Genomic DNA, 25,819 nt, shown 5'->3' with positions numbered 1-25,819 from the left:
TGTACTGAGAGGTAGACTATAGGAGAATGAATCTGAAATCGTACCTTGACAGAGGGAAGGTGTTGAGCACTCTGATCCAGCAAAGGAATTAAGTACAATTTTACCTTAAGTGTCTGTATCGATAAACCTGAGGGACCAAACAGGATCCAGGCCTTGTTGGTGTTCATATTACATAAAAGCTGAGTTCTAAGCACATATCTTGTGAGTGCTTTTGTGGACTTGCACTTTACCAGATCAAGCTCTTCCTAAATTAAAAAAAAAAAAAAAGTGGTCTAGTTGTACAACAGCTGATTCTTGTCCACTTAACTCTCTTCAGAAAGCAGTGTAGCCCCAAAATCTGGGGAACCAGAAAATGCTGTGCCCTTGAGAACAAGGCGCCTTCTTCCCCAACTCCCACCAAGCGATAAATCAGACAGTCCCACGCCTGCGGTCCTGGTCTGCCAGGAGTCCTACTCTGAGGTTACCAAGAGAACCATCGTGAAGGACCACTGCGTGGAAGCCTATGGTGATCCCAGCAGCCGCCTCTTCATCCAAGAAGACTTGGATCCAGATAGCCTCAGTGATGCCAGCAGATCTGACGATGGCTTCAGCATGGAAAAAGGCAAGAAATATAAAGAGAACAATAAAACACTAGAGCAGATGGGGGAAGACACAAAATCAGAGAGTCGGCAGCCAGGAGCCTCCCGGGTCTCAAATGTGAGAGCTGTAAGTGAGCCAGTTTCTACTTCGTTCTACATTGGTGATGACAGCAATGACGTGGGCATTCCCTCCAAGCTCTCTCTAAGCATATCCCATGCTCGAGCAGACAAAGACAGCAAGGATCAGGAGTTTTCCTTCAAGACTGCTGGTGTGCCAGTTCCTGGAAAGCCACAGGTCAAAGATGTTAGTGCTTACATTAATGCAGCAGGAAAAGTGGTTATTTCCCTTCATCAGAGTCTTCCTCAAGATCAGGAAAACATGGCAGGAAAGGAGACATCATCTTTTGTTAGGCAGGAAAGTTTTACCAAAGATAAATCAAGCAGTGGTGTTCCTCAAAATAAACTCCCGCATATTTCAAGTCATCCTCTGCTTAAAGATTTAGAGGCTGTTCGGTCAACCCGTATGGACTTTGGTCAGGAGACTCATCTTCTCCTTAAGGACACTGAAACTGCCTTGGCGGCACTGGAAGCCAAATTACTTGGTCAAAGTCAACAGCTGGAGCCCTCGGAAACTGCTGGTCAGCTGGAGGACTCCTTGTCGGGGGACTCGGACGTGGACACTGCCAGCACGGTCAGCTTGGTGAGTGGCAAAAATGTCCCGACAAGCGCCCCGAAACGCAAAGCAATCGCAAGCTTGCAGAAGGAGAAATCTTCCTCCACGCCATCCATCCAGGATCAGTGTGGGCAGCCAAGCGCTCGGGACAGGCTGACGGAGAAGCGGAAAACGCAAGCGCCGGAGGTAACAAACCGCGCGGAGGCTGCCAAACGCTTACAGATGAAGCGGAGTGCTGGGACTCGAGGGTCGCTCGACTTCACGGATGACGAGAGAAGCTCGAGCCTGCCTTACTTGCCGGTTCCTGACGCAGTTGTGTCTGACCATGAGCACTCAGTAACCCGGCCGGTTCCCAGAAGGAAACCTTTTACTCAGGCTGCCAAGGAGGACCCCAGCAAAACAACCTCCAATGTGCAGAAGATCCAGCAAGTTCTCACCCGCTCCAACAGTTTATCCACCCCGCGGCCCACAAGGGCCTCAAAGTTACGTCGTGCCCGGCTGGGAGATGCTTCGGACAATGAGTGCGTTGATACTGAGAAAACAGCCTCCAACCCTGAAGCTGCCACTCCAGGCTCCAAGCAGTCCACAGAGACAAAGAAGCTCTCCCGGCTGGACATCCTCGCCATGCCAAGGAAACGGGCAGGTTCGTTTACAGTGCCCAGTGACTCCGAAACGGCGCAGTCAAAGTCAGGGTTTTCAGGCCGGAGCATGGAGTCCTATCGGAAGACGGGTGTTTCAGAGGTTAGAACCGCAGCGAGAAAAACAGCGGCCGCTGCCTCTGCGAAGCAGCCTTTCAGCAGGACTCGTTCAAGCAGTGTCAAGTACTCCTCCTCGTCCAGTAAGTGCTCATGCTTTATGTTTCTCCCCTATTCTCCTCTTTCTGATTTATAGGCTGCACATGGTTGCCAAGGATTGGTATCTCAGTAATACAAGTGCTGCATTGGTGAGTACAAAAGTCTGCATTAATGACCGTTAGGGTGGTTGAAATTTCCTGTGGGTTTGGAGACAGCAGAGCATTTCTTATACCCAGTGAGTTGTTATTGTGGTGCTGTCTGTGAGGATACTGCAAATGGCTATTTCCCCCCCTGCCACCACCAGTGAATTTGCTTCTTGGCACCCAGTTGCCATTTGACAAGAGCATGTTCGCCATTTTTCTGTTAAAAAAAAGGAGAATTTAATGCCTTTCCAGTGCTACAAGGAATTCTGTTCTGCTTTTCTTTGACTTCTGAGAGTCAAAGTTTGCGCCAAGAAAGCTCATTATGGTATCGATGACAGCTGATGTCTAAGGTGGCAGTTTCAAAGGCATCTGAAACAGGAAAACATTAAAAATATGCCCCTGTGTTTTGAAGGCTGTTCCCTTGTTCTTCCTGTAAATGCAAATGCGAGGCTGGACACATGTTGATTGCCCCAAGAAATTCCCTCTACTGTGTGTTTTAATTCACTTTTGCCTTAGGTAAGGCAGGTGCACAGTAGTTTCCCACGCAGCAGTGGTTTGGGGGCTGTCTTGCCCCATAGCTGTGCACTCAACAGACCCTTGCAATATCAGCATCCGTCATATTGAAATCAGCCTTCAATTAAATGGTGTGGACAATGCAGATGACCACTCTAAGATGGTAATTGGTAATCATAAATTGTCCTCGACACCTTTGATTTAAGTCCTGGCCTGTGCCCATACTCTTTGACCTACCATGAATGTGGCAAAGCAGATCTGTTTGCTTAAGTTTTTAGTAGTGATGGGAACGGGAAGAACCCCTTTGGCTGGGTTGCTCAGGCCTGTTGAGAGGGATGCTATATTCATCAGATCTGTGTTTTGTAAGGAGTCTTAGAATTCTGGGTGTATCTTTTTCATATACTTTCATATAGTTGAAATAATTATCCATCTTGCACTATTCATTTTTATTGCATGCTAAAAATGTTATTTGCTGCTTGTTTTGATTTGGATTGTTTTAGTGCATCCAGCTTCCCTTTTATTTTAATGATTTTTTTTTCTTACACATTTGTATATGCATGTAAATCAGAATGGGAATAAGCTAAAAGATTATGTACAGTCTCTTCTCTTGCCTGTTTTGAGATGATGTTGACTTCTTGTTAAACAATAACAAATTTAAAACAAAATAATGTGGTCAGAGTTTTCCGAACAGGAGGCACTCTTTGCGCTCCCTCTGCCATTGGACCACAGACTTCAAATCATTTGGAGAAAAGTGATAAGTGTTGGCCAGTTCTTGGTTTAAATGAATTGGTTTTTGATTTCCAGAGCTTTGTAGCAGCATGCTAACACCCTTCTTTGTGCATAGTTGCAGCAAATGATGCTAATCCTTTCTTTGAATTAGTTGCTCTTAAAATACTAACCTCCTAATTCCTTGATAGGATTGTGGACCTTGCACAAGCTCTAGGTATACTCGTGTACCTCGTGCTTCATCGTGCTGTACCAAGTGTGTGATGCATGTTCCGATACTAATGCTGTTATAGTGAATCAACACCTAGCATCCCATCCATTCCTGGAACAAAAGTGAAACATTGATAAACTGAACTATTGCACTGTACCATCAAGACATTTTTGAGCACGATACAATAACCCTTGAAAACATTGACTGTCAAGCCTTGGGAGTAAGGAGGCAGATGTGGCTGATTTATTCAAGGATTTCTTAAAGCATTTAGCTAACCACAATAGTTTCCAACTCTCCCAGTGGGAGAAAGTTAATCTTGCCAACAGAGGAACAGAATGAACTATCTGGCTACGAGACAGAAATGCCAGTAGATTGTCAGGCCATCTGAAGTAACTTTCTGTGAAATGCACAGATAACATCAGAATAATCCACCTTACCAGTTCCGAAAGCTAAGGGCCTGTCTCCCCTGCTCCTCTGTGTACACGATTTGTTTACTCAGTATTATTTGAATGGTACTGAGGGAGTTGATACTGATTTCCCTTGGCGTACAGGGATGGAAAATAAGGCTCTTATTTTTAAAACTGCTGTTCAGTGACAGGGTGACCTTGATTTTAAACCTGTGTTAAAAAGTAAAATAAATAAATCTTTACTGCTGGAATATGAGCAATTTTTTTATCTGCATATATATATATTTAATCCTAATACAAGACATTTATATAGCTATAGCTGAGATAGCAATGTCTAGAAATGTTTTTTTCACTATACAGTAAGTATCTGTAGTTTCTACCTGCATCTTATATGCCAAATTAGTTATTTTTGTTTGTATGGTCTATGATGCTGGCTTAATTCACTTGCAGTGGTTCAGCATTACGATACTCTTGGTAAAACAGGGAAGCTTTTAGGTGTTGTAATTTTAAATAACTCGACTACTTCTGTGTTTGGTGGGTCTTCATTCTTCAGGGAAAGACGGAAAGGAATGAAGCAGTATCCATAGAGAGTGTAGTGCAGCAGTGAGCACTTGGAGCCCAGTTTTCAAATAAGGACATCTCAGTGCTTCCCGTGCAAGGAGGACCTGGGTGTCTACAGATCTGCAGAACTGTTCAGGATAAGTGGACAGCTTCCACTTGGCTCCAGGGGTTAGAGCTGATCCTGACTCTCATTGCATGTCATTAATGGTGAATTGTGAGGCAGGAGGCAAATTGGGGGGGTGTGGACTATTGCAAATAACACCAATCACTATAGTCTTTTCTTCACTCAAAAAACCCTCCTTTTGCTTGTACTCACATCTAATTGGAAAGGTGTCTGCAGGCTTGAAAATTGGGCTCTTTTTAGAAAAGGACTTCTGGGACTATGAGGAGTCTGAAATGTGCGCTACTTTACACAGAGCTTCTGTGCATGGAAAGCCAAGTCTGTGGTAATAATTTACTACATTGGAGGTGTTAACACGGTCACTTTGCTTTTCCATTGGAATTTCCCACTACAAATTTGTATAGTGAATGGGAGCCATAGAAATTCTAAACTTTGAAATAAGCTCTGAGAATGTGCTGTTTAACTTAAAATCTGCACAGAAACTCTCCTTTCCTTGTGTTCTTGGGCTAGTTTTGTGTTACCTTTTTGCCCTTTTGTAGTTATTCTTTACTACTTTCCTTGGTCTGAAACCAATTCATTTTTTATAAGCATCAAGGCGGAGACCACAGGGTTCAGATTACACTTCTACTTCGGAGGAGGAATATGGCTCAAATCACAGCTCCCCTAAACACAAACGCTCCCATACTTCAACAGCCACACAAACACCGAGGATACGTGGCTCTGGGCTGAGCAAGCAGAAGCACAATGGCAGAGAAACTGATGATGATGAAGATTTTGATGACCACCCTGACCCCTACAACTTCATGGCGCAAACAGCAGAGATAGCAGAAATAGCCAGGTGAGGTGGGGCTTTATGTGTTGACCCACATGTTGAAAATGGGTTGAGTTTTCCTTGGTGTTCAAGTCAAATCCAGTTCTGGAGGTAGAAGGAGTGGTACTCTTTCCTGCTGTTTGTGTGCCCTCCATCTCCTTCATGTCTGAACATCAACTTGGTCAGGCTTGGAATGTTTCCATGAAGCTTTACAGCCTGTGCTCGGATGTGCTGGTTGTACCTTCTCTCTAGAAAGTGCCAAGGTGCAGGGCATTGTATCTTGGTTTGTTCCTTGTTCAAGCTGTGGATGGGTCTCCTCTTGTAGCTTGAAGTTTGTCAAAAGATCTAACTTTCTATACCTGCTTATCTCTGCTTTCTGCTGGAAGTCACTGTGTGTGCACAGACCAGTTGGCGTGAACTGTCCTAATTCTCTGCAGAGGAAGTCAAATGGATTAGCAAAGACTGAACATGTAAACTGTTGAAGCTGCTTTGCCTGAAGACAGTGAGGAAGCAGTAAGCAGTAGCTGCAGGGCAGAAACCTCTTTGCTTGGCACACTTGAATCCAAATCTGTCTGGCCCCTGTGTATAAATGAGTTGTTGCTTAGCTTGATGTCCCTGGATACGGGACCTATTGCATACTGGTGGTCTGATGGTTGCCTGGAGGACCTCGGCAGTAAAGCAAATAGATTCTTTTTTTAAACAGTGGCATTTGAGTTTTGACATCTCTAATATGCAACTGTGTTATGCCAACTTTCCAGAAATACTGGTCTTCCATTGTACTGGCCATACTTGAAATACTTTCGACTGAGAAAGCTGTCTTCTGTCTGCTTCTGGTCAGCATTTCCATGTCACCCTTATCACTTGGCCCACTGATTTCGAACGGGCTTTTCTTGCCTGAACATTGCTGTCATGTTGCTAGAAAGCGTGTCAGCCTTCAAACCAAGCTGTGTTACCTGTGCAGCACGAAGCGTGCGTGTGGGAGACTCTGGCTTCCCTCCTAGCAGCGTTCCGAGCGCTTTGGGTTGCAGCAGCTATAAATAAATGGTTGCGTCAGACTTGTCTGGCGATGCATGTTGCAGGGCTCGGTCACAGAGTCTGCTTCATAATTGCAGTTTTGATTTCCGTTGCTGCTCCCAAATTAACTGGGAGGGGTTTAGAGGAGTCGGAGAGAGTTAAAAGGGAACATGTCACTTGTTTACAGTAAGTGAATCACATAATGGATGTGTTCCGTGACAGCTCTATCCAAATCAGCATGGATAGGGGGCACCTTAGGCAGGCAGATCAAACTGCTTTTTATTATTCAATTATACATTTTCTTTTCGAGGAAATATTTTGATGAACTGACAGTTTTATTACATTGCTTGGTTTTTCAAATTAAAGAAGAAAGTCTCTTTCAGATGAAGCTAGCTAGCTGGGAGACTTGGGAGACTATTTTTTTCTCTTAGAAGCTTTTCTTTAGAATTACGACAACAGCTACTTTTGGTCTGAAGGGGTTTTTTTTTTAAGCTCTTCTAGCAACAATCCAGAGACTTAGAAACTGTTTTTGAGATCTAGAGCAAGTAGAGCAGAGTGCTGCAATTGCTGAGTGTTAACTGGACACCTGTCAAAGAGGCTTGAAGTTTTTCAAGACTTGGTTTCTGAAAACCAGATCCCTCTAAGGTGTGCTGTGCTTACCCTGGTAATCCCTCAGCCCTCCTGGAGAGTGTGGAGGTGTACTTTGATTTACAGTCTATAAACCACAAAGGAGAAGGAAAGAGAGTTTGAAATTTTATTATTCAAGTAATAAAGAAAAAAGTTTTTCCTCGCGTGGGCTTTCTAGGGGAAAAGAAAGAAGTATCAAGAAGAAAAAGTGGCTGTGTTCTATTAAATAAAAAAAGAAAAAAGGAGGAAGTCGAGTGGATGGGTGGGGGAGGAATAACATAACACTTCTTTATGGATTGTCTCCAATACTTTCTGGTAGTGTATAGTCGCTACAACTTGCTTTTTATCAAATCTCTACTTTGAAGCTGGGTTCAGGAGGGGAAGAGATTTAGTTTGTTTCTCTTGTATGCAGCCAGAGTATTCCTCAGCTCTCTGCCAAGGCACCCCCTGGAAAAACTGCTTTCCCTAGCCTCTGCAGAAATTATAATTCATACAAACTTTTAGTGGCTGCTTCTTTTATATTTTGAGTACGAGGCTTGTGTCATGTGTCCTAATGGCTCTGCTGCATGCCCTGTGCTTCAGACTCAGCCAGACCTTGGTGAAGGATGTGGCCATCCTTGCTCGAGAGATTCATGATGTTGCTGGAGATGGGGACTCACAGAGTTCATCGGGGACAGGACCGAGCACCACCCTCAGCTCTGTGCCCAACACTCCTGCTTCTACCATATCAGCGAGAGAAGAGGTAAGATCCTGAATGACAGAAATCTCCGCCTCTGAATGCGAGCAAGTGTGCAGGGTACAGTTGCGGTGGGAGACCAGGGCAGCATCGCCAGTTGCTGCAGCATTAAAGAAATCTCACCACTTGCTCCCTCTAAAAAAACACCAGCAGAAAGATTGACTGCAGTGCTCTTTATTTTGCCCTCCCCTGTGCGACAGCCAGCCTTGCAAGAGGTGGGAGCAGGCTGCATGAGTCAAGAGCTATATCAGATCTGGGCAGGTTTGGCTTTTGTTGGGGGTTCCTTACTGTGCCTCCAGGAAGCAGGAGGGGCCCTAGAGATTCCTCATATTATTTCCTAAGGATTTCATGGCCTGTAGTTGCACTTTGGTCCCTGAAGTTTGCATCCAAGGAACGTAATGGGGTGGGCATGCTGTGCTGTGCTGCTGTACTACGGAGCCAGTCTCCCTCCTTGTTTCAGACGAGGCACTGAAGACGTGCTTCACTGAAGACATGTTCTGGTTACACACTCTGTATCAGCTGTGTATTTTGTACCTCTGCTGTCTCCCTTCTGCCAGGGCTGTTCAAATGCAGCGCAGATGTTACTCGAATCCCTTCCCTCCATCTGTGTATTGATGGCAAGGGCTGAGACTCTGCTCTCCAGCCAGCGAGGTGCGCAAGGAGGAAGGTAGTTAACTTGGGAAGTGCTGTCCTCCAGCTCTTCAGTGAAGCTGTGGCTTCTTCCTGAATTCTGTAACACAGTTTGTTTGCACTAGAGTGGGGAGGAGGGAGTGATTTCTTAATTTGGCTCACCAGTGCCACAGCGCAGGGACTCTGCTCAGCTCGAACTTGTCTGCAAGGTCACCAGGAGGCTCCAGCTGCTAAAGCAAAATTGCCTTTGCTGCTGTTTAAATCCAAATTCCCTCCTGTCTACCACCAGCGTGGGCTTAAAAAAATACACAGCTCTTTTTATTTGCTGTTCAGATGGGCCTCTTTGCCCTCTGTTGTCTTTGACTGTTGTGAGACTTGCAGACCTGTCATAAGCAGGGTTTGAAGCTGACAACCAAATCTCTTACCCTGCCAAGGGAGTACATGGAGACCCTGTGACCCTGCTGTGTTCATCACTGAAGATGCAGAGCAGAAGTTTAGGGAGATGCCCACAAGATCAGGCGAGTGTGGCTGTGCTTATGTTAAATCCATGTCAACTACAGCCTGCTCGGGGAGGGGTTTTTCCTCAGGCCGTTTGGAGCCACAGTACACAAATGTTTCGCAATAACTTCAGGCTCTGAGATAAAGTGGTTTATTGCTTTGTGTCCATGCAAGTGCCACACCTGCAAAACTGCCTTTTGTATTCTTTTTGAGCAGTTAAGGTGACAAACCTACCGTACTTCTGACTTGCAAATGAAATGTTTGCAGTGGGTTGGCAATGACCAGTACTCAGCTCCTGCTTCCTTCCAGAAAATCAGCATACTTGCTTTTTTGTCCGGTGCCACTGAACGGTATGACGATTAAGTTAGCTTACAGAGAGATGTCCTCTGCCACTAGAGGAAGAGCACCTGCAAAACACAATATTTCTACTCTGTGCGAAATGACGGGCTCCAAAGCACATGGTTGTGATGCCGAATGGCAGGATCACAAAGCCAGGATTGCTTGGACCCAGGTGAATTGAGGGTTTCTCTGGGACGTGGGACGTGTTGGTTAGTCCCCTCACAGTAGTCGGAAGAGCAAACGTAGGGCTGTGTCGTGCTGTAGGTAGTGCTCCTGGCAGTACCTGCTGCTAGAGCACGTTTTGAGATCTTACAGTAGTGTAAATGAAGAAGCACTGGTGGGAGCCTGTGAAGATGGATCAGGAGCCATAACCTTTGGTGTGTTCAGCCAGTGTTGGTTGAAAACGCCATAAAGGCTTTTAACTAGACTCCTCCAAAGAGGGTTGGACGGCACTGTGATTTCAGCAGTGCCAGCGGCTGGGAAGCCATTGGAGTTACACCCAAAATGCCACCATGCATCAGTGGAGCCGCTGTATGTTAACAATAGTCAGGAACAGGTTAAATTGGCAGGACTTTCTACTGGCAACGCTGAGATGTAGAGTTGAATCCTGAATGGCTTGGGATCCTGAACTGTGTGTCTTGGGGTCATGTTATGAATGGGAGTGATAAAAACTGATGTGGGTTTATTAAACCCACATCATGTCTATGGAACTGGAGTAGAATCAGTGGACACGCTTCCCTCAGTCTGGGTGCTGCGGAATCTGTGCTAAAATGATTATTTTGGCTTAATGCAGGGAAGTTGCTAGGAAATATCTGAAGATCAGTGTGTATGATGCTAAACACTGAATTTTGTGAGTATTTATTAAACAACTTTATATTAAATATTCTAGAAAAGGACATAGTGATGAGAAATAGCTATTATAGTTATAATAGTAATGTATTGAAACATCTCATAAAAGGAAATATGTAAATGAGAAATATTTGCTGTGTGTGACTGTCTCTTATACTGCTCTGGCTCTTGCAGTGTTGTATGCCATTCTGCTAGCTCTTTATTTTATACTACTAACTATTTATATTTATTCTAATACAGTGGGGGAAAATGCAGGAAAAGTAATTGCTGATGCTGGAATCACTTTTGAGGCTTTAGTGCCATACTAGAAGCTTCACTTGGGTCCAGCGTGTGGCACAGCATTTCTCAGCCTCAAATGAATTGCTTTTTAAATTACTTTTATTATGGAGCTTGGTTAAAGATTAAAATCATGAGTGTTCCCTTTAAAAGTTAAGATGGAGCCTTGGTTTTAAACCTTATTCTTCATGTTCTGTCCTTTCACGTCCAGTGTTGGCTTGGATGTTTGCCAGGGAGGTTTTCAATTTCCCCAGTGCATGTTTGGGATGTTTTTGTTTGTTTTTGTAGTGGTATAGTTTATAATAACTTAGATTCTTGGCATAGTGAGCTAAGTACTGCTACAAATTAAGCAAAAAACCCCAAACGAAACAAAAAAGGGGTCCAGCAAGGGTGAAACTTTTGTGATTCCTGTTTACCAAAGCTGTGGTTTCTTTGGGATTCCTTGGGTTGTGGGTTTTGGGGTTTTACAGGACCTAGCTTTCTGTAGAGCAGAGTAGTCAAATTGAAGGCTCAGCTGCTGCAAGCAGAGTCAAGTGGGTCATCCCTAATCACTGACCACTTCTGCAAATTTTAACCCTGCACAACATTCTTTTGGTTGGTAGTTTTTTAGAGTTGATAATGATATAGCAAATACTTAAGAGCGCAATTATGTTTGTTAAGTTGTTGTTTAATGTACTCAGTATGAGTGTTGGTATGAGAGAGGAAATGCTTACAGGTGTGACAACAGAAAGCATGAGAACAGACCAGGTCATATATGAAAATCTCCTGGTGATGGGGGAGCAGGTGCTGCCCTTAGGGTGTTTTTAACTGGTTGTGCTGAGAACTGCTGGACTGTAGGAATATCTCATTCCTTTCTGACGCTGTTTCACTGCTGCAACCAGCCTAACTTACTGTTCCTGCACTTCATTAAAGGATGCGTAAAAAAGAGAAGCTTTTTAGCTAAACATTTTGGCTGTTGTGCCCCTGTACTGTAAAGTCTCATAACTTCTGCCTGTGTGTAACCCAAGTGCTATTGCATAGTGTGGGGAGCCTGGACCTTGGATGGCACATGGTTTTCTCACAAGAGCTGTGTGCTTTGCCAACCAAAGAGCCTCCTGAGCTGTATGTTCAGCCCATTCTCTGTGCTTGGAGGGCTGCTGGATTTCACTCAGCACAGTCCGTTTTGAAGTAACTGGGGAGCTGCCCGAGACCACCTCTGCAGAACTGGTTGGTGACCAGGACCTCCATGGGCTTCAGTGCATGCTGGGGGGTGGGCATCTACTGCTGGTCCTCAGGAATGCGCTTTTTGGGAAAGTCAACCCAAAATAACCCCAAACCACGTGTTCTCTTTGATACCTGCTGTCACAGTCATTCACTAGCATTGATCTCTTTGTTTCTGTTTTAACACAGATTGCTCGTAGATCTTTTCGGCTGGCATATCCATCTCAGGTGCACTTTCCATCCCATTATTTTTGTATCTCTGGCTTGTCACTGTTATTTTCCTCCCCTTCTTTTGGAGTTTTTGTCTGTCAGTCAACCAGACAGGAGTAGGTGTCTTGCCTTTTCTGTTCTTCCTGTTAACTATTTGCATTATCAGTGGTTTTGTATTGCTTTTTCATCTCTTCCATGTGTTACTAAATGGTTACTGATTAATTTTAGTGTGGTTTTAATGTTGCATTGATATATTAAAATATAAGATATGGGAAAACAGGGCCTTTTTGAGTTTTAGCCTAAATTCGAAAAAGGCAAAGACATACTTTTCAACTATGTGCTTGAGTCTCAAAATTATAAAGTGGAATAGCCCCACTGAGTTTCGTAGGATGACTCCAGTGGGTAGAAGATTGCAGGATTGGGGTCTAGTAATTTGCTTAGGGACCCATACCTGTCTGAACAAGTCTTAAACGAATCAGTGTTCCTCTGGGACTTGCCAGAAAATCTTCAATACCTGCAGTGAGTGCCTGTGTGCCTCCTTCCCTACTAATTTTTAATGACTCATTACTCATTATTTCCAAGTTGGTGCAGCACATTCCAGAAGCAAGTCTGAACTACCAGAAAGTGCCTCCGGGATCAGTGGAACTGAAGGATTTTGACCAAAATATGAATGATAATAGAGAAGAGGATCCCTCAAGAAAAACAAGGACAAGAAACCGTGAGGAGGCAGGCCACCTTTTTCTTTATTTCATATATGACATTGCTTTAAGCTGCAGTATGTATACCCCCTCTTTCTAAGCTGCCAAAGAAGGCTACTCAAAAAAAAAAAGCACTTCTCAGGAGCCCTGACTTGTAGGTATAGAAACAGTGTTTAAAAAGAAAAAAAGAGGAACAGAATCTCCCTTCTTGCCAATACTAACTGGAAATTTCCTGTCTTGTGTAAAACTCCATTAAAACCTGAGGCTTGGTCACTTGTTGTTTGGGAGGAGGCATTCAATGTCAGAGCCCATTTAGGCTATTTCACTGCTCTTTTAAAGAAAAGTGCAAAAATGTCAGCTTGGAAACCTGCAGCACCGATAGTTTAATGGCAAGAAATCATGACATGAAAATCGTTGTTCCTAATCAATAAAAGAACCTTGTTTTTCTGCGATGGGCATGCTGGTCAGAGCTGCCCATACAGCAGCAGTGGCACCTTATGGGGAGTTTCTGCAGCTGGGCTTGAGTGCCGTGGCACAGCCGGCTTGCTGTCTGCACAGCAAGCCACTTGTTCTGCATTGTTCCCTCCTAAGTGTGCAATTTGATGCAATTCTTCTGGGGTTAGAGAGCAGGGTAACCTGGAAACCCCTGGGATGATGCTAAAAGGTGAGGAAGCCTGGCCTGAAAATTGAGGCTGGGGAAGGTGTGAGAGTGACGGCTGTAACGAGGTGATGGTGACAGAGTGGAGTATCAGGCTGCTGGTGCAACGCTCTACTATTGCGATGCAACGCTCTGCTGTTGCTTCTGCTCGCTTTCTGCCTGCTGGCTGTGGTTGAGAAGGAAGAGCTGGGGCAGAGGCTCCGGGGAGGCAATGCAGGCAGGAGGGGAGAGCTGAGCTCCTGCACAGTCGCTCTGCTGCTCTGGAGGGGGAGTGTGACTCAAACAGGCTGATGGAGGGGAACTTTGGCTGAGCCACTGATGTGCCGATCCTGTCCTGTGACTGACTTGAAGCAACCCCTCACTCCCCTGTACAGACGTGCCAAGGCTGAAAAAAAGGTGCAGGTTCAGTGTGCCCCCAGCTGATGTGGGCTTTCCTGGCAGAAGCCAGAGGGCCCTTTTGAACCACAAAGTTTGGTGGGTTTTTTGTTGTTGTTCTTAATAAAGCAGAATGTAACAGGGTGGGATTACAGGGCTGTGAAAGTGGCTTGAACTCATAAATCACATTAGATGGTTTCAGTGAGACTGCTTGTGCAACTTCTTGCATTGTGATTTGGCTTTGATTTATATTTTGATTTATATTTGAGGGGGAAGGTGCCTGTGAGGCTTGGAAAGTCTTAAACTTTTTCTTTCAGAAATGCTTAAATAGTTATCTTACTGGAGACAACTCTGTCTCTTTGTACACTTCTCGAGGAGAGAAAAAAAAACAAACCCACAAACCAAAACCGAACAAGGTATTAATCTTTTTGTCAAGGTGCTGCAGCAAAGCTGCATGTCATCTTAATCTCCCGTGAACTTCAAATATCATCCCCAAAGATAAAGATGTTTCAGTGGAGATCATTTAATGTAAAAATTTCCAGTTTTGTAATATGCCACTTCTGCTAAAAGTTCTCTGATCTGCCCTTATATTTTAGGTAATCTTTGACAATCTGATGTTGAACCCGGTGTCCCAGTTATCACATACAATCCGTGAAAATACAGAAAACTTGGCTGAAAAAATGAAGTAAGTAACTTTTTAGCCTGGCCTAAAACGTTGACTTGTTGCTGAGTCTGAGGCTTGCTACTTGTGGAAGATAACACGTTGTTGTCTTGGAAAGTCTTGTTATCAAGTTGCAGGGAATCTAGATGTAGAAAACTATGTGTGTAGGGAATGAGAGGTAACATGATTATTTGCCATCGCTTTTCTTCATATGTTTGGCCTTTGGAATTTTATTGCTGGATTTGTAGTGCCTGTTGATGCCTTAACTTTGAAATGTTGCCTCTGCAAAGAGTTAGCAGAAAATGTATTCCTGTGGATGGATTGTCTCCTCTTTCCTCCCCTGTCCCAAGGCTCTTAGAAAGCCTGCAGGTCACCAAGGCTTGTGAAAGCTCTTCAAAATGTGTTGTTGCTCTAGGACACATCAGTGAGAGAAGGACTTTGGATTGTTCCTAAATCAGCTGAAAGGCGCTTTGTCCGATGGCTAATCCACTAATCTCCTTTGTTGCCACATCTTGTAATAATTAAGTCTTTTAAACAGGCAGCTTTTGGATGGCAATTTTAAGACCTGCTCAACTTTTTGTGCTGTAGGATTCTGTTTCAAAACTCGGAAAGGACCTGGGAGGAGATGGAGGCCAAAATTAATTCAGAAAATGAAGTGCCAATTCTGAAGACATCAAACAAGGTAAGACTATGCAAACAAGTGAAACATCGAAGGCTCATGTCCATGAAAGCTTTGTAAGAAACTAAAATAACAAGCTCTGGCCCCTCTCAAATCCACTTCTGAAATTTCTAGTCTGTTTACATGTGTTGAACTGCTGTTTTTTGTTGCTGTTTCAAGTGTGACAAAGTGAGTTCCTCCAGCTTTTGTGTTTCACCCAAATTTTTCCCTCTCCCTTTGTGATTTATCTTCAAAGACCCAGTCCCTTAACAGATATTCATGTGCAGGGTCATTAGGCCTCATTTAAACATCTACCAAAGCATCACCAACCATTCAGTTGCCACAGCTTCAGCTGTAGACAGGTGTTTCTCATAAATGTTTGTTTTCTTCACCTGTAACAGTTCAATAACAGGGCAATAAAAAAGCTTCAGCGCTCGGGTTGTGTTAGTGCTATCATGATGTCTTATTGTCATTTATGGGGACTACCAGTAGGGATTTAAGTACAATAATGGACCCAGCAAATATGGTTAGTGCTAAGCTAACATATAACTCTGCGGGACCCGTGTAGCTTGGTGCTACAGCAATATATTATGAGGCCAATTGCTTTGTCTGGTCTAGGAGTTGAGTTTGCAAATACGCATTTGGTATTAAGGAGGATGTGGAGGAGCTCTTGTGCAGTTAATCTGGCTATCATTTCAAATCTAAAATCCACTGTGGCTATGAACTTGAGTGGTGTAATAGCACTGGTGAAATGATGCAGAGGAGAGGTCCCTGTGCACTGACCAGATGCACCTAGGTACACATCACAGAATCATAGAATGGTCTGAGTTGGAAGGGACCTTTAAAGGTCATCTATTCCAACCCCCCTGCAATGAGCAGGGACGTCTTCAACTAGATCAGGTTGCTCAGAGCCCCCTCCAACCTGACCTTGAATGTTTCCAGGGATGGGGCATCTACCACTTCTCTGGGCAACCTCCTCCAGTGTTTCACCACCTTCATCATAAAAAAATTCTTCCTTGTATCTAGCCTAAATCTTCCCTCTTTTAGTTTAAAGCCATTAACCCTTGTCCTATCACAACAGAGCCTGCTACTAAAAAGGTTGTCCCTGTCTTTCTTATAAGCCCCCTTTAAGTACTGGAAGGCCACATTAAGGTCTCCCCAGAGCTTTTCCTTCCCCAGGCTGGACAACCCCAACTCTCTCAGCCTTGACTTGTAGGAGGGCTGTTCCATCCCTCTGATGGTTTTTGTGGATACTAGCTTTGTCTTTTCTGTTAAATAAGCAAGGTTGGAACTGAGTTTGCATCTGCTTGATCAGATAAGGCTGAGGGAGCAAGACTGGATTCCTGTGTCAGTTGAGTTCTTTGTTGCTTAATTTTCTGTTCTGATGCTTTTGTTTCTAGGAAATCAGTTCTATCCTGAAGGAGCTCAGAAGAGTTCAAAAACAGCTTGAAGGTTGGTCACGTAAAATGTTCTTTTTGTCTCTCAAATGCCAGTAAGTTGCACAAATTTAAAATAACGTGGCTTGATTTGCCAGTGAAAGCTGGGAAAGGATGCGGAAGTTTGGTTTGTTAGCATAGTGCTTACTGATGAGTGCATATGGAATAACAGTAGATTTATTTTGTGCTGCCAATTTTTTAGAAAATTATTGACTTTTGCAATGTGGAAGCTGTTGCTGTGGCAGTACTTTGTTTGTGGCAATTAGCATATTCCCATAAGATGAACTGGCAAAGGTCTGTTCTGCTGAAATAATATTTAGCAGCTCTTTCAGCCAATACACTGTGCTATGCTTTTTTAACTTGAATTTGCACATAGAGCTCTGTGCAATAGAAGAGGGAAGGCAAGCTCTTGCATCATCTGGAAGCTTAATAAAGACGCAGAACCATACAGGTGTCATTTTGGGCCGCTGCTAAATGCTTGCTATTTGGCTGCTGTAGTTTGTCTTTTGTGATTTAACCAGAAAGTTGAACGTCCTCATAGAGGCATCATCCTTCTGTCTAGAAACTCTGCTGAGTACTGCTAATATGTCTGTGTATGTCTCACTTTTTTTTTTTTTTTTTCTTTTTTTCCTCTTCCCCTCTCAGTCATAAACGCTATCGTTGACCCTACTGGAAACTTGGATATAGTTGCCAGTAACAAAGCATCTTCTGCTGCTAAACAATCTACAGCCAATAAAGTCAGGACTGCTAGCACTTCTGGGTCCACCCTGGAGACTTTGTCCCCAGCACAGATGAGAAACTACACACAGAAATCGAACTGTGGGTCTTCTAGCTTACAAGATTCAAATTTCATTCCAGATGGAGAGAAATATGTGATCTGATAGAATATTTTGTATTGTTATCATATTGTAATCTACTGTCGCATTAGTATTGTGTATGAGTGGTTTGTGGACAGTTTGTGTGGAGCAGTTGTTTAGATTGCTAACACATTGCACAAAAAAAATATTCTATGCTGTGAGGGTGAATGGAAAGTCTGCGTATGCCTTTTAAACAAGACTAGCACTGTGGAGCAGCACACATTCAGCATAGAGGTAAACTGATTTTTAGAAAATTACTCACTTCTTCCAGTGTGCCATAAGAAAACAGGCTTTGCATACGCTCCATTCAGTACTGGTGAAGCGAAAGTGTTCTTGCGTTGGCCTGTTTATAATTATTCAGTTGTAATGAGGCGCAATTTAAAAACACTTTTTCTGGTACTATATTTGGTTTGGGTTTGTTTGTTTGATTTTTTTTTTTTTTTTTAATGTACAAGTGAAGCATTACAACTCTGTTGGAATCAACGTGCAAATCCAACAGAATGATCGTGCAATATCAGGGGTTTCTAGGAGAAACTCTTAGTACAGTTGTGTAAGAAGTCCTTTTCAGCAGTCATAAAAAGGCAACCACACTGAGGTTGTGCATCCTTTTTTCAGTCCAAAAAGCAAAACAAAACAGAATAAACACTTTGTTTTTTCTCTTGGGAAAGTGTAAACATTAATAATGGTATGAATATAAAGACTACTAATACAGTTTCTATTTTTGATGATGTTTCAGGCCCAAAGTTGGGGTAGGTACAAAAAGACACATTTTACAGTTTAGCTTGCCAAATTTTCATGATTTCGGTACAAATGCTGGTGGTTTTTTTTTTTTTCCTTTTTGTTAATATAAATCTTTTTAAAATGAGCTAGAAATGCTCTTGGCTGGGCCAAAGACTAAGGTGTTTGTGATTAGCTAATTGCTAAGAAAAACACCTGTTCCAATGGCTCATGTAATAGACTTAATTGCACAGTTGCTGTGAACTAGAGTTCACTTGACAGCACTGAAAAAATAATGGCTTAAATGTAGCTCCACCTTTATGGCTAGTTCTGTTATGAATTTTTTTCAATGCAAAAGTGCTTGAAGACCGCTGTTCTGTGGTATTCTTCAGAAACTATTCAACAGTATCAAGCACTTGGTATATTTGGGATTTTTGTCTCGATTTTATTTTTGGTCTGTTATGATCCTAGAAAAGCGAAGAATTATGTGCAGTTGCACTGAACAATTTCTTGTTTAAAAAAATTTGAGTTTTGTATTCTGTCTTTCAGTTAAACTGCAGAACACTAAGCAATTCTTTTTGCTTTAAGAGCAAAAGTTTTGTTTTTGAGGGGACCTCTTCTAGATGTGTTTGCTCCCAGTTTTTTCTGTTGTATCAATTCCTTTTTCATTCTTCCTGGTCAATAAACAGTAATCAGGTAAAGAAATTCTTTTGTAGCTGTGGAGGATAGGTTTACTGGGGAAGGTGAGCAGATGAGTTCCACTTTGCCCTCATACAGTGTGTAGTTTAACCAGTGAAAATGGTTTCCCAAGCTTGACTGCTTCTTGTGTGCTGACTTTATATTTTGGGGTGGGTAGTGGATTCCTTAGTTAGCTTCAGTAGTTACCTGAGCTTTTCTGCTAGAACGTTGTAACAGTGGGAACCTGTTAAAATAACTGTTAAAATAATTTAAATAAGTAGGGATGCTCACAAAGTATTTAATCTTACTGGCAAAGACCATGATTGCTTTCCTGGTGAAGCCGGTGGGAGCTTCCTAGCAATTTCAGCAGAAAAAGGATTGGTCCCAAATGGCCATATGCCAACAGGCCATTAGTTTCTTTTGAGTGTGCAAGATGCTGGCTGGTAAACAATAGGTGCACATATCCTTCCAAGATTTCCAGTAGGTTATAAGACTCATCTGCTTGTGTGGAGATGCTCTTCTGTGAAGAAATCTGCTGGATTTCACATAGATGAATGCAGAATAAAAAAGTAATTTGACCTTGGTGTTCTTCTGCCTGTAATATACGCACTATCTGAATGTGTTCATTCAGTTGTTTATTCTGACCTGTCTTTTCTTGAAATACCTGACTGTGTCCTTGATGAATATCGTAAGTGGTGGTATCATTCCTGACATATGAGACACAATTTTTCAAGCCCTTCTTGGTTAGGGTTTGAACTGACCAGGTGCTACCCCAACTCACTAGGAGTTGAAGGACCTTCACAGATAAGGTGTTGATGTTAGTTTCAGTTTTGCTTGTAGAGACATGTGAATTACTCAGACATCTGACTTTTATTGTTATTTGTCACCCATGTTTCCACATCTTCTTGGCTATGCTCTTGTGGATTTTGTTTCTCTACAATATGTCCTTGGTGGGACTTCTGTTTACTTTCACTCGAAAATGGCTTGATTCTTCTTTCATTCATGAACACATCAGGAATGGATTTGATTTTCTTCCTTGGTTGCTCTGTTCTGAACTTGAGAGAGAGCCCACAGACACCTTACATCAATTAAATCAACCTGCAAAACGTGGTACCTCTTCAAGTGGCTAATTAAGGGTACAACAATCGGTGTCTGTTTATAATTCGGAAATGTGTGTGTGAAGGGGTGGGGAGGATGCATAGCTTGATTTGTTTTTGTTTGTGACTCAGCTAAACTACAAAATGCTTCTGTGTCCTGACACAACATTCATCCTTGGATCTTTGCATTTAAAACAGTTTCGCTAGTCAATGATGAAACGCAACATGTTTTTTCTTGCGTTCACTGCTTCTGAAGGACATCCCATTTGCCCTTGTCTGCTCCAGATAAGCCAAAGAGCTAGCCACCTGACTATTACTCCTTCATCGACTGTTCATTCTTACAAGCAGTACTGTATGCAACCATGAAAACATGCCTCTGTGCGACTCCAGTGTGACCGTAACAGATGTGTAGTGGTGTATCTGGGTGACCCAGGATCAGTGCGTAAGGTACCCGTTAGCTTCTGTGAGCTACGGATGGGCCTTGCATCGAGCTTGGTAGGGGTGACGCTGACCTGTGGGTCACTCTTGCACCGTGTTGCTTTCATGTGTTTTGTATCTGACTAAAGAAATGTAATGAAGGGTGGGATTTTCAAAGTCTTAGGGAAGGAAGTGCTCAGGTCCTTTGGGGTTTCCATATGCTTTGGATTTGCCTAATGCCGTGAGCACCTTTCAAAATCCCAGCCCTCAGCCCTTCCGCTGTACTTGAAAACCATGTTCTCAGTTTGACGCTTTCAAATGTAAAAAACCTGTTACTCTGTTCTGATGGCGTGAATGTAAATTCCTGCGAGAATGTGTACGAGCTTTGTGAGGGAGGACCTAAATGTATCTACGGTGATGTCATGTGGTGGTCGTGCTCCAGGAGAAAAGGACGTCTGCATCATCTTTGAGTATTTTACTAAAGGTACAACTAGTGGAATGTTTACATACAGCCTACTGAAAAAGAAAAAGAGGAGACAAAAAAAGATTTTAAAAAGTGTAAAGTATTTAAGTGCAAGATTCTGCTAGTTTTTTCTTGGTTTGCAGATCACTAGCTATTTTTGAAGCTCAGTAAATGTGTATAACTTTTGCAAAGACCAGACAGAACTACCTGTTCACTTCGATGTGCCCCGTGCTGCGTTGTGCCTATTTCACTCTCTGCTGTTGTTATGCTGCTGATTCTGCTCTTCTGAACTGTTCACTGGATCATTCCATTTGCATGCAACACAAGTGCAAGCTGAGCTGTCTGAGAGTAAAGCTGAAACACGTTTGTATAACTTGAATCAATTAATGACTTTCTCTTTTCCACACCCTCTTGAAATGCTGTGTACAATTTTGATTTGTTTCTCCTGCCCTGTTTTTTTTTTTTCTGCTTTTGTTTTTATTTTGAATGGTAATTTATTTTTGTTTGGATTATAGGCAGTATCTGTACATTTTGTTTCAAGGTGATATTGTGGACGTCTTTAAAAAAATAAATTGTTATTTTATATAATTTTATCATAAAGTCGCTCTAATAAATCATTCTTTTATCATGTGACAATGATTCTGGATTTTGTGTGTTAATGTGGGGGCGAGTATGTGTTCTGTGGACTAATTTTTTCAACTGCCTGTTTACATTGGTGTTAACTACAGTGTAATGAAAGCATTGTCAGCAACTGAAGACTCACAGTACAACTGGATCCGTCCTGGTGACGCTTGTGACTGGGGCAGATCCCTCTCCCACAGTACAGGAGCCCCCTTTCCCCTGCCCCATAGTTATAGGATTGAAGTCCCCAGTTCCCCATCGCCCTGAGAGTGGTCTTACTGCGGAGTATGGTATGGTGATATTTGATTTAATTTTTAGTACTGTTTTATTTCATTGCCCTGATTAACAGTAGTGATTAAATCCAGCCTGGATATGATCATTCCCCAGCAGGTGTGTGATTACAGATAAGCATTGTTAGACTCACAGTTTTGCTCTCATATATATATTTGAATATATCTATATATTGTATATGTTGTATATATCTATATATTGGAGTTTATGTGTCTGTGAAATTCTTTTGATTTTTCCCTTCACTCCATCACTTCTTCCCTCCTGTGGTTCTGTCTGACCTTTGCATCCTTCCTGGCACTTTTGGAGTAACATCAATTCCTCTTTCCCCTCTGCACAGCCTTCATGTGCCTGCAGCCTCCCCCACCCTGCTCTGCGCCACGTGGGGCTCTGGTTCCACGTCTTCTACATTAACACAGCTTACATAGGAAGTAGAACGTGTGTAGCTGATAAAAAAACATTTAATTGTTTGCCAGCAATAACTAAAATGCTGGCAAAGGGAAACAGAAAAAAATTACTAGCACCTAACCAGGACCAGTGGGAGACTTCCCCTCCCGAGGTGACCTGTGCGTTGGATGCTTAAATGTGAGACCTTTTGTGCTTGAAGTTATAGGGAGGGATTTTGCTTTAAAAAAAAAAAGTCTTCTGCCTCTCAAAATGTTTTCTTAAGCTTAGTTTGTGTATGCTGTGTCTGCAGAGAAGGCTTTCTTTGTTCTCTAAAATACAGGGCTGGGTTACATGCTAACTGTACCTCCTCTCCATGGGCTTCCCCGGCAGTATGGAGGGGCATTTGGGTTGGGATGCGATGCAAAGTGCACTTTTGAAATCAATAGTGCATCCACTTCATTAATTTTTAACAGTCTGACTGAATAAACGTAAGAAGTAGTGGAACTGTAGCCAAAACTATGTGGCAACATAATGAAAGCTGCTATCTGGCAGAATTTACCAATAAAGAATAGACAGCAAAAGTAATGATCTCCTCTGTGCATCTTCCTGCTGAGCGTTCAGCTGCAATCCTGCCTGGCTCCTCAACGTCCTCATCTGCGTTGGGAAATGGAGCCTGGTTTTTCATGTGCATATAGAAGAGAACACCCGAAAGCATTGCCTTGAGCAGGGTTTGCAGGATCCTTCCTTAGAGCAAAACTTTTAAGTCATCAAAGAGACAGATCCTTGGTTTTTGGCATTGTGTGAAGATCTACCAGATCTACTCATCTGTTGGGTCCTGCCCATGCAATGGGGTGGGAGGACTGTGCTTTTTTCAACAAGGGCATTTGTGGGCTGGTCAAGAGCAAAGCCCTGCTGGTCTCAGCTTTTTTTCTGGTGGGATGGGGTTGGCATAGGGCCAAGCGGGTGGTTTGGCTGTGGGGTGTGTTGCTTTCCCCAGGAGAGGTACAACCGTTTGGCTGCAGCCTTGCAGATACTTGGAGCACCTGCGCACAGGAACACACTTGATGCGGTTATCTAGAAAAAGTGGTTTATTTTAATGCATTGACTTCTTAGGTCTCTGAGTGACGTGGGCTAAGCAAGAGTAACCAAGACAAATGAATGTAAGAAAGTAGTACTTGTGAGGACTCTACCCTCCTTATGCTTTTTTTCCCCCCTCTGAACAGAAATTACTGAAACTACTGTACTTGCCAAAAGAATGGGTGCCAGAAAAGTCTTGTTCAGCAGTAACGCTTCTGCCTCTGTCTACATCCAACTTGCAGGAACCGTAGGAAGGAAAAAAAAAAAAAAATATTACAAATCCAAAATGTGGCATCCACCTGGCGCCTGGGGACACTTCGTAGACAAGGAATGATCCAGCGGCACGGGTGAAATTTGGTTTTGGTAAGAGGACCTGTGGCTTTAGCACGGCAATAACCATAGATAGCAGGTGACTCTTTGGGGTGGCATGTTTCTCGCAGGGAATGGGTCGCCCTCCTACCTGCTGGTAGCTGGGTGGGCGCAAAGAGGATGGGTTATAACAGCCCATAACACACCTTCACCACAGGCACAGCGATCCTCGTGGAAGCGAGAAAAATATTCTTTATCTCCAGGAGGCCATGAGGACAGCAGTTGCGTCGGGCCAGTGGTTTCTTGGGTTGCCAGGTACTTTGCAAATCGAAGAGGAGGACTTCTTATTTTTGTAATACAAAGCCAAATATATTCAAGGCAGACAGAATGTACTGAAGCTTTTCCTCGTACTTACAGGTCGTCTTTCCCACGTGAGACTGGAGTGGGAGCGCCACACAAGAGGAGTGACAAGGCTGAGACAGCAAAGGACTCTCTGCAATCACTTGAGCTACGCAAATCACTGATTTTTCATTTTTTTTTTCCAGTTGAAATATTTTTCCACACAAGGCATTTAATTTCAAGGCTGAACAAAATGATTCTGAATAAGCGTTAAATTTCAACTCCATAGTTAGATGTTTTAGTGAATTTATTGGACTTCTTAAAAAGTGGAAACTGAGTAAATCTTAAAAAATATTTCCCAACGAAAGAATCACAATTTTATTTAGACTTTGAAATTTTCTCTAGGCGTGTCAGCTGAATCACTTCCCAATTCTTGACCTGAAATGACTTCCCTCCTCCCCCCAGCCCCCCGCCCCGGCTCATTTGAGTGTACAATCTTTTGGCACAAAGTATAAATAGAGCGTTTTTCTTTTCAAGTGTAAGGACCCTGGCTGTTCCTGCCTCCCATCCTTCTGTCAACTGTCGGTGTTTGGAGCCCAGCCGCCTAGTCCTTGTGAAAGGGAAAGTGTAGTTTTGTAGTAATCTCTGCAGTGGCGATGACGTTTTTGTCTATTATTAGCTCTCGGAGATGAGAACGTGTTAAACTGCCAGTTTCTTCTTAGCGAACCTCCCACATAGTCATTAAAAGATCTTTCAGTGTGTCTTTTAATGCATCCTTCTAACAAACTGGAGCCCAAGCACGCTTTTTAGAGGGAGTACGTTAACCGCAGAGTGGCACCCAACTGTGCAGCGAGAGATGTATTTACTCTGTGTGTGGGATGGTGGCAAGTCAACCAGAGCAACTGGTAGAAGGATCCTTGTCTGAGAGACGGGAGAGAGAAGGAATAACAAAGATCACTTGTTTGCCCTGAAACTTGCAAATCATTTTTTTTTCTTTCCTCCAACAGCAGGAGTTGGTCAAATAAATCATATTCTCCCCACAAAACCGCTTCCATCTTTAAGGCCTCAAAGCTACAACGCTGCTGGTGAGAGCAGAAAGGCGTAATAGACGTTGGGCTGATACGTGTGATCAGATAAGCAGAAGGAAACCAGTCTTTTGCAAGCTGGAGAGGAGGAGAGCGATGAGATTGATCAGTGCTGTAAGTGGTTAGAGAGCTGCCAAGGAAGAGGAGAAATACGGGTCCTTTTTCTGGAAGCTGCTCTTCCCCCTGATATAACCCAGCCTCTCCCAGTTTGAACTAAACAGGTGATACTGGAGCAATAAATGATAAATCCTGCACTTCATACAAATGTGCTGCTGTTTGTGTGGTATGACCCTGAACTCGCTGAAGTCAGGGGGAGCTTTTGTGATTTATGTCGGCACAGGTCGTGCCGGGATTTCAGTCCCGCACATAAACGGAGCGAGGCGGCTCGTCGCTGCGCTTGCTGACGTGGACGGCACGCACGCTGACTGCATCTCAGGAGACGCTTAGCGGAAATGTTTAGTTTGGATGCTCAGCCTCAGAAGTCAGCAGAGGGACAGGGACACTTCCCAGAGGCGATTTGGGCCTTCAGCATGGTGGCTTGCCTCTTTCCCTGACCGCAAGTGAAGCCTCGGTCAAACAGGATCCTGCCTTCAGCATTCCGGCAACCTGAGTGCAAAGGGATGGCGGTAGCCTTTGCCTTGTTTTTAAGCCCTGTTTTAGTAGAGATTTGGGATGGCCCCAGCAACAGGTGGTCTGTGTACAGCAGTAAATTCAGGAGGGAGCTGGCTGGTCAGACAGGCGTCCTATCTGCTCCACCATCTTCTTTTCTCTCACTTTTGAACTTCATTGAGTTACTGATCGTGCTTTGATCCCAGGGGAAGCAGAGGGTTCATCACACCTTCAGCTCCCCGGAGAAAGACCTCTTTCTGCCATAACTGACCTACCGTCCAGCTCCTCTTAGTTTTTCCATCTTCAGCAGCTTAATACAAGGCATGATAAAGCCTTGTGATCCTTCTTGGCTCTCAGTTGTCTCTCTGTTGTTTTTTTCCCCTACAGCAGCCTTCCCCAGGTACCGAACTAGGGAATTACATCCTTCGGTTCAATAGGATCAAGGGACTGCCTGGAGAATAACAGCAGCATT

The 25,819-nt window shown here is 43.4% G+C and overlaps 1 protein-coding gene across 1 annotated transcript in view; it reads left to right on the top strand.

Moving 5' to 3' along the window:
• CEP170B (centrosomal protein 170B) overlaps positions 1–17,992 on the top strand; it is a gene marked incomplete at its 5' end in the record, with an annotated part of 55,117 nt that extends 37,125 nt beyond the window's left edge. Inside the window, 9 exons of the mRNA XM_082485451.1 lie at positions 317–2,089; positions 5,316–5,565; positions 7,762–7,921; positions 11,897–11,935; positions 12,500–12,643; positions 14,245–14,333; positions 14,898–14,991; positions 16,368–16,419; positions 17,049–17,992. Of these exons, the coding sequence (XP_082341577.1) occupies positions 317–2,089; positions 5,316–5,565; positions 7,762–7,921; positions 11,897–11,935; positions 12,500–12,643; positions 14,245–14,333; positions 14,898–14,991; positions 16,368–16,419; positions 17,049–17,284 (2,837 nt within the window). The 3' untranslated portion in view covers positions 17,285–17,992. The remainder of the gene's footprint in view (positions 1–316; positions 2,090–5,315; positions 5,566–7,761; positions 7,922–11,896; positions 11,936–12,499; positions 12,644–14,244; positions 14,334–14,897; positions 14,992–16,367; positions 16,420–17,048) is intronic.
• Positions 17,993–25,819: the final 7,827 nt, after the last annotated feature.

This window comes from Vanellus vanellus (assembly GCF_965231255.1).
Source record: "Vanellus vanellus genome assembly, chromosome: 6".
NCBI classification, from domain to species: Eukaryota; Metazoa; Chordata; class Aves; order Charadriiformes; family Charadriidae; genus Vanellus; species Vanellus vanellus.
This window is presented reverse-complemented; position numbering and strand designations above follow the sequence as displayed.